Source organism: Macaca fascicularis, chromosome 1 (genome assembly GCF_037993035.2).
Source record: "Macaca fascicularis isolate 582-1 chromosome 1, T2T-MFA8v1.1".
Taxonomy (NCBI): Eukaryota; Metazoa; Chordata; class Mammalia; order Primates; family Cercopithecidae; genus Macaca; species Macaca fascicularis.
This window is the reverse complement of record NC_088375.1, coordinates 162,380,503-162,393,479: the sequence shown is the minus strand read 5'-3', so window position 1 is coordinate 162,393,479 and position 12,977 is coordinate 162,380,503. Positions and strand designations below refer to the sequence as shown.

General features: G+C 38.9%; 1 protein-coding gene and 1 long non-coding RNA gene across 8 annotated transcripts in view; one reads left to right on the top strand and one right to left on the bottom strand.

Annotated features, from left to right (window-relative positions):
• Positions 1 to 10,086, bottom strand: part of NEGR1 (neuronal growth regulator 1) — an 892,406-nt gene extending 882,320 nt beyond the window's left edge. For both annotated transcript variants that reach the window (XM_005543025.5, XM_045385974.3), the window contains exon 1: positions 9,865 to 10,086. In XM_005543025.5, the coding sequence (XP_005543082.1) occupies positions 9,865 to 10,040 (176 nt within the window). In that variant the 5' untranslated portion in view covers positions 10,041 to 10,086. The remainder of the gene's footprint in view (positions 1 to 9,864) is intronic.
• Positions 10,087 to 10,804: 718 nt separating this feature from the next.
• LOC107127201 (uncharacterized) overlaps positions 10,805 to 12,977 on the top strand; it is a 513,156-nt gene continuing 510,983 nt past the window's right edge. For all 6 annotated transcript variants that reach the window (XR_012418768.1, XR_010577715.2, XR_010577711.2 and 3 more), the window contains exon 1: positions 10,805 to 10,953. This is a non-coding gene — a long non-coding RNA (uncharacterized lncRNA). The remainder of the gene's footprint in view (positions 10,954 to 12,977) is intronic.

Sequence of the window (12,977 nt, the reverse complement as noted above, 5' to 3'; positions counted from 1 at the left end):
TCATTTTCTCTTGCTGCCACCTTGTAAGAAGTGCTTTTTGCCTCCCGCCATGATTCTGAGGCCTCACCAGTCACGTGGAATTGTAAGTCCAATTAAACCTCTTTTTCTTCCCGGTCTCGTGTGTGTCTTTATCAACAGTATGAAAACAGACTAATACAGAAAAGTAAGGGCTTAGAATTATTTCAGTTATTTAATAATTATATGAAATTAAATATATTTTCTTTTTTTTTTTTTGAGACGGAGTCTCGCTCTGTCGCCCAGGCTGGAGTGCAGTGGCCAGATCTCGGCTCACTGCAAGCTCCGCCTCCCGGGTTTACGCCATTCTCCTGCCTCAGCCTCCCGAGTAGCTGGGACTACAGAAGCCCACCACTTCGCTCGGCTAATTTTTTGTATTTTTTAGTAGAGACGGGGTTTCGCTGTGTTAGCCAGGATGGTCTCGATCTCCTGACCTCGTGATCCGCCCGTCTCGGCCTCCCAAAGTGCTGGGATTACAGGCTTGAGCCACCGCGCCCGGCCGAAATTAAATATATTTTCTCTTATACTTCTATATAATGAAATGTCTGGGCTTAATTCTATGTCATCCCAAGGGATCTAAAGTTTAAGGTAATGTGATGAGAAGTCACTAATACAGCTTAAAATGCTTTCCTCCCTCCCTTTCTTCCTCTTCCCTTCCTCCCCATCTCTTCTCCCATTCTTTCACTCAACATTCAGGTTTTTAATACTAATAATCTACCAAGCACTACACTAAGTAGTCCACAAGCCATTTTCTATTCAACTGATCATCAGCCAAATACACTAATTTGAAAATACTTACAAATCAAATATTAGGTATCTAAATATAGTCTACTGTAAGAAATATTCTATTTATAAAATTAGAAAAACTTTACGATCTCTTTATTAGACACCCTTATATTACAGGATAAATGTTATTAAAGAAAATATATAAAATATCTTCTGATTACAGCTCTTATATTCACAGTATCTCTTAAATTCATTAATACTTCTAAATGTAACTTAGTTGCATGAAAAGAAAGGGGTTTCTGAAGACAATGGAACACATATTTTCCATGGCTCTTTAACTTATCTAAAACCTTTACATACTTTATGGCAGTAGCCACAGCTTTAAACACACACTAATACGCACACAAACTCTATCAATAGCATGAGCATGGGCACTGGACCTATGTCCAAACGACTCAGAAAAATTCAGTAAAGAACAACTTTGTTCTGGACTAAAAAGGGTTATAAACATCTTCCTTAAATTGAGTAAATTACCAGCTATCTGGAAAGTACAATGAATTGGCTTTTATTCAAAAGAGCAACATTTAATGCTGGCAACACTGCCAAATTCCTCCTTTCCTCTATTCTTCTTTTCTTAGAGAAGGTGATTAAGAGACCAATTCCCATGCCAGCTGAATGCTTATAAGAGCATCAAAGGTCCTCTGTCAGGATTCAGAACTTGATATGGCTTAGAAATCACTACACCAATAGATAACATCCTCAACATTATAAATCAAAGCCATATGACCACATTAAAATTCTATCAGCTAGTATCAATACACTGTGGTTTATAAAGTACTGCTGACCTACCTCTAGGAGATAGTTAAAATGATACAAAAGTTCTGCTCTGGTTTGGGGCTTGTAGCTACTTTTTACAATTCAGTAAAATTGTAGCAATAGCAAATTCTTTCTACCTTTGTATCCTTATTGATTTCGTTTAATTAAAGCTTTAGGAGAAAGGAAGAGAAGGCTCCACAAGTTGAGGTAGAAACAGAAACAAATATTAGGAGGCCACAATAGATATTTTGCTATTTTGAACTGTTCCTGCTATCTGTTGATTATAATTGTCAAGGGCAAAAGCCTTCCTATACAATGTAAAATCTGGGATCTTCTTAAAATTATAACTACATTTCAAAATCTTACAACTAAATCATTACATTTCACACTTTTCTGCTTAAACCTACAGTAAGAATACCTTTGAAATCTTAACATAGCACATACACACACACACACAAATACACACAAAATAGAAGTTAATCAAAGAACACTTTACCTTTCTTAGGTAAAATGCCTTATATTTTGGAACATTTTATTTAATAATACCTTTAGCAAGAAGTATATTTTCTTCAAAGTAGACTATGTCCTGTAATATAAAGACACTGAATATTTCCAATGTATATCTCTTAAACCACTAAGACTTCTGCAGGAATTACTTAAGGCAGGGACTGTTGATATATGGATTTAACAAAAAAACACTTAAATACATTCATTTCTTCACTTACCCTTCCATTTACTCATTAATTCAAAAATTAGTGGATATTGGCCTGATACATAAAAGCTTCTGTGCTAAGGCCCTACAGATAGCTGCACGAGCGTTTTACCACTACAAACCCGTGTGTTTTTCTAATCAAAATTAAAATAGCAAAGAAAAACAGAAAATACATATTTGCAAAATATCAATTTCTATTATTTATTCATAAAGATCTTATAAGTTATACCACGTTTTTCTGTAATATATACAGCAGAGTAATTAAAACTCAATTTGATAACGATTATGACTGTGTAGAAAAATCTGAGATTTTAGTCTCCAGTCATACGGGAAGTTTTTGTTTCTGCTGGTTAATTTGAAACAACACATAAAATATCTGACAAAATAAAATGTGAACCAATTTAACATTTCCTTTAGAAAAGCAAAATGACAGGTAATAGGATACTCCTAGAAAAAAACACAATAAATTTTATTTTTTCATATGCATAGAAAGTGACAATGACAATCTTTAATCTATCAGTGAGCTTCCAGAGAAATGCAATGAACGATATCAAGAAATTCAACTTCCGGCCGGGCGCGGTGGCTCAAGCCTGTAATTCCAGCACTTTGGGAGGCCGAGACGGGCGGATCACGAGGTCAGGAGATCAAGACCATCCCGGCTAACACGGTGAAACCCCGTCTCTACTAAAAAATACAAAAAAATAGCCAGGCGAGGTGGCGGGCGCCTGTAGTCCCAGCTACTCGGGAGGCTGAGGCAGGAGAATGAGGTGAACCCGGGAGGCGGAGCTTGCAGTGAGCTGAGATCCGGCCACTGCACTCCAGCCCGGGCGACAGAGCGAGACTCCGTATCAAAAAAAAAAAAAAAGAAAGAAAAAGAAAAGAAATTCAACTTCCTTCCAAATTCAGAAATCCTCTCTAGAGCATCCCTGAGAGAGAGTCATTTAACGACAGTCTTAAATTATCATTTCTCCTGAATAATTACAGAAAAATGTACCAATAGTAGGACTCAATGACAATCGTTTATTTATATATGAACCAGACACCTATATAAGTGTCTTTTAGAAAGTGTTTTGCAGGAGCAAATGAGAAGGTCACCACATCATCTGATACACAGTTAAGAGGGGCTTTCATCTATAACTCTAGCTACTTGACAGCTTCAGGCATAAGGATGGCTTGAGGCCAGGAGTTTGAGACCAGTCTGGGCAACACAGTAAGACCCCATCTTTAAAAATAAAAATAAAAATAAATTAGCCAGGTATGTTAGCACACACCTGTAGTCCCAGCTACTCAGAAGGCTAAGGCAGGAGGATCACTTGAGCCCAAGGATTTAGAGGCTACACTGAGCTATGATTGTGCCACTTCACTCCAGCCTGGGGGACAAAGCGAGACTCCATCTCAAAAAAAAAAAAAATGTTTAAGTCATGTGATGTCTATAACGTCTTAATTTCTGCAATTCTGAAACAAGATATGGTAGAAAAATGACTTGAGTTTTAATCAAAAGATTCTACTTGTTTGAGACTAATTCCTACAATAGTCAAATAGTTCAATTAGCAATATTGTTACGGTCATATACTTCGTAAAAACTAGAAACTTTTATTGTCACCTCAGATGTTATTCTATATAAAGAAAGACATTTAATTTTTATTGAATTCAATAGGCAACACTCTATGAATTGTCTTAGCATTTTGATCACATATCTACAAGCAGGGTTTAATCATAGTTATTTTTGGCTTAGTAAAAAAATGTAACACTGTTATTGAATCTCATCAATATATGTTCATCAATTTATTTTCCACACATAGCAACATTATATATTTTCCTACTGAAATTATTAAATGTTATATTAATTCAACATTTATTCATTTGGTTCATTATTAATATAATCTGTGTATGGATTAAAAAGCCTCTTCTTTTTTCTATGTAATATGCCTCAATATTCTTATGGCTTAACTTCTATGCACGTTTCCTTTAAAAACTATTACATTCAGTGCTAGTAAGCAACATTTATAGTGCCACAGTCACTCAATCAAATATAATTAAAATCACAAAAACTATCACTTTTCACTATGTATCTATCAAGGTTCTACAAACACCACCATTCTGTATATTAAAAATGGGAGAATTTAATGTAGGAAATGTATTTTAAAGGGGATAGAATACCTGGGAAGCTAAATAGAAGGTGGTAAGATAACTCAGTGGTTAGTAACATCAGGAAGCCACTACTACTACTAGGTTGAAGGCAAGAAGGGATAAAGCAGTAAAGAGAAACACAGGGGCTAGTTATCAGTTGGAAGTTGAAACAAAAAAGGTTCCCATGGGAGATGAATACAGTGCTGTACACTGCCCAAAACAATGAAAGAGGGGAGAAATGCCCTAGCCCCTCACTTCATGATGTTGTCCCTTCACCAAAAACTACTTTCCATTGGCTAATGACAGCCTGAAGATAGTTGGCATGGAAGACTGGGAAATGTAGCTTTAGGGATTAGCTCCAGCCTCCACCTGAAGACCCCACCACCACCCCATAGCACAGAATAGCAGATGGACAAAGGATGGGTCTGGTCAATCAGGCCCAGAACTCACACAGACCATGATGGGAACATTTCTGTAAATTCTGTAGAAGTCAGGTATTGCAGTATTAACTTATTCTAGGTAGTGATTTAATTGTAAAGCCTATCTATTTAAAATAAGTAGTTCATTAACATGCTTGTGTTCAAAGATCTATACAACTCCATGGGTTTTTGAATTCTTCTGAACTAAAAAGATTGGGCAAAATACATTTATCTAGAAAATTAAAAATATTATCTTATACTTTTATTAATAGTTGTGTACTAAAGTATCAAGTAATATATCTTGCCAATAGAACAGTTCTGCAAATCAATATAGGTAACATTTAACATTTATTACATACTCTAGAACATATTTTTCCAGATTGACCATTCTGATAATCCATTATCCCTCCTCTTTTTAAAAAGAAAAAAAAAAAGAACCCTCAGGATTTTAAAAATATTTCTTCATAATATTATTTAATAGACATACAGGTTTTAAAATAGTGCCTTAATGTCCTAAATTGAAAATATTTGTAAAGTTGAACTGAGCATTTGGAAAGTATAATGCATCAATGTGTAGGAATAACTCAACAGAAAATATGAGACTCTCAAATACTATTCCAAAAGTACACCATAATTGATTTTCACTACTATTGGTAATTCTGTATTCTCACACAGAAATCATTTATTTTATTGTAACAGCATGCATTTCAAATCATAACCAGTTAATGTAGTCTAATAAAAAGGCAAATGTAGTGAACAAATAGGATAAGCAATCATAAATACTTGTCATATTCATTCATAAATTTACTTGCAAAAGTTTTGTGGTTTCCAATAGTGTAGAAATATGCCCTAAGCAAAAACCTTCTTCCATATTACAATATCATAGTAGGATATCACATAACTTTCATTCAAATATATTGCATTAAAATGACAAGAGTTGTGTTCAACTTTGCTAAGGTAAAAGAAGATATCACAATTAAGGAAAGAATCTTACTTTTTTCGATTAAAGCATGACAACCAGATAATAGGATATTTTGAAATCATATCAGAAAGGTGACTAAAAAAGTACAAACTTCATACAGAAGGGCTGAATAAGAAACAGATTGAAAAAAATTAGCTTAAAAATAACACGTGTTTTAAAAATGTGCAGGCACTGGGAGGATGTAAATAAGGATGTTCATAGTATTGTTTCCAAGGAGTATTAAATATTTTTGACATGTTTACATAACAGTATTTATTACTAAGGTAAGAGTAAAGCAACTGGTTCATATTAAAGTGACTGCAAAATGATTTTTTTAAGTCTCCTGAAATTTATGTATTGTTCTAGAGCAGAGTTATATTCCCCTGAATTCTCCAGTTCCAGAAACATTGGGTCCTGAAGCATAACCAATATGGTTCTAGCATTCCTGTTCTCTACTAGGTCAGCCCATGACGTATTAACTCAGATCTTCCATGTACTACAAAATACAACTCAAAAAATGTAAAAAAAGTTAATGTCTCCATACAAGATTAACAAGTTCTGTTAAGAATAAAATACTGTATATATTAAATGTAGTAGCAATTAAAGTCTATATTTAATAAGTTAATGGAAACAGCTTGTGTTTATAGCAAATTACAATGTATTTTAGACACCATATATTTTTTAAATACAAAGCTTAAGAAAGGGAAATATCAAACATTACTATATTGAATATCTGTATCATTAAATACTTTATCAAGAAGGTCCAAATAATTCAAGTGAATCATTCAGAAATTTAGCACTGAATAATATTATTAAAAGTAAGAAACATCTTTACACTTCATATGTATGGCTTCACTAACCCTAAGAGACGAAGGTAAAATGATAAAAATATTAAAATTATTAAGTGGAATGTCATCATAAATCCTGTATTTAAGCTAAACAGAAAAGATGATTTATAAAATGACAGATACAGTTAGATAACAGAATGAATTTCCCTTGTGTATTATAACTGCACTTAAGGAAAGTTTTGTTTTTCATGATCCTCTTCTCAAAAACAGACATTCTGGCACTTAGGAAATAGAAATGTATCATTTGACCTTTAAACTTCTGTTTCATTAGCGTAACCACAAGCAACAGAGTCACTGACTGGCATGTTTGCACTTTAAGGCCTTTAGCACTTAAAATTATTTGATAACTGTTATGCCACTATTTGTTTTTTATTAAAGACACTGTGAGGAATATGTTACATTAAAAATAGAATATACTGTGCAAAGTTTGACGAATGATATCATGTAATTCGGTTAAGTGTTCTCCTGAGCACTTCATTCATGTATTTTGATGGGACAAGGGCGTATGTTTGAAGGGTAGAATTTTGTTTTGTTTTATAATGAGTTAGAGAATAACAACAGATATGGTTTTAAGTATACAAAGAAAAAACAAAATATAACTGTGACATTACTCTTGATTTAAAAAAAAAAAATGCATCACCTGAGTTGCCTATACTCAATTAGTCCTTAAGCTCTATCTATATTGGTCTATGAGCAGAGGAAATTATCAGCTGTAGAGAAGTCAAGAAAAAAATAACTGGCAATATTTAACGTTTTCTAATGGAGACAGAATTTCTTATAAATGGATATGTTAAATTAGTTTAAAACCTACAGACAATGTAAGAAGTTCAACAACTAGATACTTCTTTGAGAATCTCAGAATTACTATAAGCAAATTGCTTTGAGTAAAAAGTAATGTAGTTCAAATTTCTATTTCATATGATAAAAAAATACTTAAAAACTAAAATCTAATTTGTTAGAAACATTATCGAGAAGACAGAGAGACTCTGTTCTCTTCAAGAAGTTTGAAAGTCAAAAGTTCCCTCAATATCACAAAATGCAGGATATAGCATCTAAATGGATGAGGTACAGAGCACACAAAGTAAACAAGGACTGCACCAAACCAACAACACTGGAAATATATGGTCCCCACATATTAGGGAAGCTTCACTATTGGAAGCAATGAGTGAACTAAACATGAGTCTCCTGGAAGCAGAATGTGGGTCCAGCTATTTTCATTAACCATAGTATTTATTTAATTGTTGTTTGTTTGGTAAACCAAATGCCAGAATATATTATTGAAAGAAAAGCAGTCTTCTAAATCCTTTAGGGTGGAAATGGTAATGCTCACTACAAATAAGCAATATGTTGCTTACTACAAAAATACATATTGCAGCTCCCATGATATATGTTTGCAATCTCTGAAGATAGTGTTTTGCCCTTATCACTGTTGTTCAAACTTCTAAAACAAACTTAACATAAAGAGTACATACAGGCTTAATTTATATCCTCTCTGTGACAAAGAGTTTATCACTGTTACCAACAAAGAAAAGTTTTTCTTTTTACTATGTAATAACAAAGATATTAGTTACTTTTGTATACAGTGACTTTTTAATTCAAAACAGAAATTATTAAAAACATATGCATTCATGTATATTAAAAAATATGATAGTATTCCAAATTTGAACTCATAGGCATGTTCCAAAAGGTGTAAGTCATATACCACACCCACATCATTAAATTTAAATATGTTGCATGATTCAAACAGAAACATTTCCCACTCTCTTTCACCTTAGACATGTCAAGTACACTGATGTTGTGCAAGCCACACTTACAAGTCAACTACCACCCAGTGGAGAGAAAGAAGATCTTTCAGGGAAATGTGAGGTGGGGTGGCAAGGGGAGAAGGGAGGGTGATGGGAAAGAAATGAAGGAATAGGGCGTTTAGCTTTGTTTAGATCTAAGCTTTGGTGATCATTTATATTTTCATAGGAAATATTTCCAGACTCCCTCTCTGCCCTGTTGCTTAGGGTTAAAACCAGGGTATGGATGTTCATTAATGACAAACCACCTCAGAGATCAAGCTTAGGGGAAAGAAGGGAAAAAGGAAAAATGAGAAAAAGAAGTAAAACTGAAGACTGAAGGAGGGAGGAAGGTGGGAAGAAAGAGACGACAGAAAGACATAGAAAGAGAAAAAGAGAGGAGAGCCAGAGTGAGAGCGAGTGAGAGAGGCAGTGTGTACACATGTGTGAGTGACAATGTGGAACAGAGAAGGAGAGTATGCCTTTTAAACAGTGAGAGAGGATCTGAATGTGGAAGTGTTTCTTAGAGCATGCAAGTGCCAGTGCATGTGAGGATGTGAGAGTATGTGAAGTAGTATGTTTATAGAAATAAGAGTTATGAGGGTGAGTAAATGGTACTGGAGGGGAAGAGTGACCATGCCTGTGTGTGCCACAGGGGTGGGAAACGGTATTGGGAGAGGGACGAGAAATGGGAGTCAAAAGCACAGGATAGGGACATTAAGGAGGAATAAAAAAAAATTAACTAAAAGGAAAAGGGTTAAAAGAGAGGAGGAAAGGGGATTAAGTGTGAAGAACAGAAATTAAAGTCGTGGAGATAAAAATGAGAAAATATGCGAACAAATTTTAAAAAGGAGGGAAAAAAACGAAAATAGAAAAGGTGTGAAAAGAGATATTGGAGGGAAAAAGAGTTACAAGGAGGTGGGGAAAATGGTATAAGAGAAGGAAGAAGGAGAAAAGAAAGAAAAGAGAAAGCGGTAAAAGGAAAGAAAGATAAAGAGCAAGAAATCGAGCCTGAGTGTCCAAGTGAGAGGGAAAATAAATGGGAGCAGAGAACCAGCAGTTTGAAAGAGTCGCTTATGCTGGAGTAAAATAGAAACAAACCTTATAAACTTGTCAGACTCTCCAAGAGTACCCCATGACAGTAAAACAGAGACCTTGTGCATTCAGTTTCAAAGTGGCACCTGCCCCTCCTTCTAAACCTGACAGTTCACTCATCCCCAGGCTACTTGGCGTTCCGGCAAAGTGCTTTAGCATCACAAGTCCAGCTTGCTACCTGCCCCAGCATAAACGGGCCGGGGCTCCGGGAAGAATCTGCACCTGGAATTCTTGAGATGTGGTCTTTCCATGATGAGCACCACCAGCATTATTGCTTGTGTTATAAAGAAGGCAGAGAGGGTTCAAAGAGAGACAGAAAGATAGACCGAGACAAGTACGAAAAGCACGCCGTTCTTCCTACCTAAGCACCGCCGTGTCCCCTTTTCTGACCATCATGTTGTCCACGGCAGCCCAGGGGAAGTCCACACTCTGTCCAGCCGGGAGGCAGGAGGGTAGCAGGCAGCACAGGCTGAGGAGCACCGCCGCCAGCCACTGGTTCGAGCAACAAGCACCCTGCACCAACATCATCATGTCCATCCCTGCTAGGGCTGCTCACTCTCCAGCAGCTTTCAGCTCGCACTCCCCCACCCCCTGGTGCTGGCGAGTCTTCCCGGGAACCAGGCGGCGAGCCACAGGATTTTTTTTTTTTTTTTTTTTTTTTTTTTTTTTTGATGGGTGGGTGGGTTTCTTTTCTTTCTTTCTTCCCCCCCACTCCTGGTTGTTGGGTGTTGTTTCTCTCTTTTTGTTTTTCGGTGTTTTTGCCTCCCCCTCCTCCTCTTCGCTTTCCCTCCCTCCCTCCCCTCCCTCCCCCTGGCACCACACTACACCTCCTCTCGGTTGCTTTTGGCCGCGTCCGGAGTGTGTCTAATTCTCGGGCGGCTCGCACACCATCTAGCGAGGAGGCGAGCGCGTCGGAGAGTGAGGGAGGAGGCGCGGCGGCAGCGGAGGAGGCAGGGCGAGCGGCGGCGGCGGCTGCAATCGCAGCAGCAGCAGCAGCAGCAGCAGAAGCAGCGCGGGGCGCTGCGCCGGCCGCCGGCCCCCGGGCTCGCGCGCGTTGCCAAGCGGCCGTTTCCTTAGCAACCCCGCCCGGGGACTGGGGATGGAGAAGGGGGGGTGGATTAAAAAAAAAAAAAAAAAAAAAGAAAGAAAGAAAAAAAGAAAAACGAAAGCAAGAAAAAAAGAAAAGAAAGACAACGAAAAAAATAATTAGGAGGAACTGTATCACAATTATGCAAACCGAGGGGGAATGAGAGCCACCGTAGAATGAAGGCTTTCCTTACTGTCGTAAGCGCTAGAGGGATGCTTTGCTAGAAAAGTCTGCGTGTCGGGGCTGGGGTGAAGAGAGCTGAGGGGCGCTTTCCCTTCCCTCACCGGTGCGTTTTACCTCTCGAGGCACCGTAAGTTTGAAGTCCTCCAAGTTGTGGTCGGCGCCATCATGACGCCGGCGACTGTGAGTTGTTTGTTTTTAATCTCGCCTGGGTAGCTACGCTGCAGTTAACGAGCAGCCAACTAGTTCTCTCTTTGCCTTTTCTCGGGAATAGGTAGGGAATGGTGGCGGGGCGCTGCTTTTTTGCGGGGACACGAGGAGGTGCAAGGCCTTACGGTACAGCAGCTTGCGTGACTGTGGGGGTCGGCCAGTATGGATTGCAGGACGCCCCTCTTTTATCTGTGCGTGTTGACACTAAGTTGTGTGTGTGAGTAGGGGATTGTTTATGGTCAACATGGAGTGTGTGTGTGATGGAGAGTGTGTAGTACGCGCGAGGGCCAGCGTGCGCGCGGGGGCCTGTGCACGCGCGGCACGCAGGCGCGCTGGGAGGCACGGGGCGGGTCGTGCTGGGATGCAGAGTCGGGAAAAGACTGCAATCAAGTGTTTTAATTGTGTAGAGCCAGGCAGTCCCGTTATGTAAGAGGCAGTTTAACCCATTTGAGCCTATCAGATCGGCGCATCTGAGTCAAGGCAGGGTAGAGTTAAGGGGTTTAACGAGTCGCAGGGTTGTATTTCTTAACAATCTCCAAACCGGGTTGAACAGGCTTGCTCCTCCGCGGTGCGGAGCGGTAACCTCAGCTTCCCCATGCAGCAGCCCCGCCGCAGCTCGCCGGGCTGTTTTCAGCCCTGCCCTGGCCCTAGGCAGAAGGAGATACTAGGCATAGGGCCATCCCCTACTCTTTTTTTTTCTTCTTTCCTTCTTGAACTCATTTCCAGATTCAAGATCCCTAAGCTTTTCCGGGCCATTTGCAAATCAATGCGAGAACCGAGGCTGAGTCGTTAGCAGCTACACCAATCAATCTTGTTCAGCGAGGAGTTGGGGAAGCAGAGCAGGGAAGTGAAAGTGGGAAATAAGTAATTAAAAAATAAGCTCCCTCCCCCTCACCCCCAACTTTCTCCCTTCCTTCACCCCATCCCCCTTTAGCAGTCTTTGAAGAGGATTTTCTTTGCCAGATCCCAGTTCTTCTTCCTTTGGAGGAAATAAAGCAAAACCTCACAAGTACCTAACTCGTTTTCCATAATGCTAGCAGGGTCCTTTGGCAAAGCGCACCGAAGCAATACTCTCTGCAGGGGTCAGCATCCGGCTGCCTCCCCAGACTAAGCTCTTTAGGAGGCAGGCGGGGAGTCGTTTTGCTTGGTGGTAGCAGTGTTCAGAGTGATTTTTATCGCCATGCACGGGGATATATGGGGAAAGGGAAGGGTTCCCATCACCTGTGACCACCCAGACTGGCTTATCGAAGAATCCTTAACTAGCAACACCTCCCTGCTGAACTGACACTCCAAGTCTGGGCAGTTAACGGAGACATTTGAGGCAGGAGTTACTGGTATTAGTATTCTGCCCTGACTCTCAAGACCGACTCGGAAATTGAGAGTGCAATAGTTTCAACCGCATTTTGAAACATCAATAAAATGTTAGTCATTTGCGGATGAATGAAAACATTTTCTTTACCGTCTGGTATGCTAGGGAAATAATTGTCAAATGACAGACTTTCACTAATATCGATGCCAAATACCTAGCTAACACTGTCATCTTGTTAACTGCATTTTTCTATCTTGTGTGGCATGCTGATGGATAAAGCGTAAAATTATCTAGGGCAAACGGGGGATAGAATTGACATGTCACATACATGGGCAAAGCTATGCAGTATTATTTAGCATTTCACTAGAAACGAGCTAGATTCTATTGAAGAGACACAGAAGGTATAGCTTCCTGCATTGTGACTCAGTTTAGTGCTATTTTAAGCAGGGATGGGGGTGCCAGCGTTTTCTAGTACAAGCTATGAAAAGCATCCTTTTTCTAACTGCTGTTTCCCAGAGATCTGACATCTTCAGTGTCCACGGCGGTGGGGTGGGGGTGTTAGGAGGAGGGATTTCTTTGACCAGGGATGGAGCTATGCAGCAGTTTTAATATGTACAACAACCCTTCAGGCTTGTAAACGGAAACTCGAGACACTTCTTTTAAAGACATTTTCTTTTCCTTATTTCTA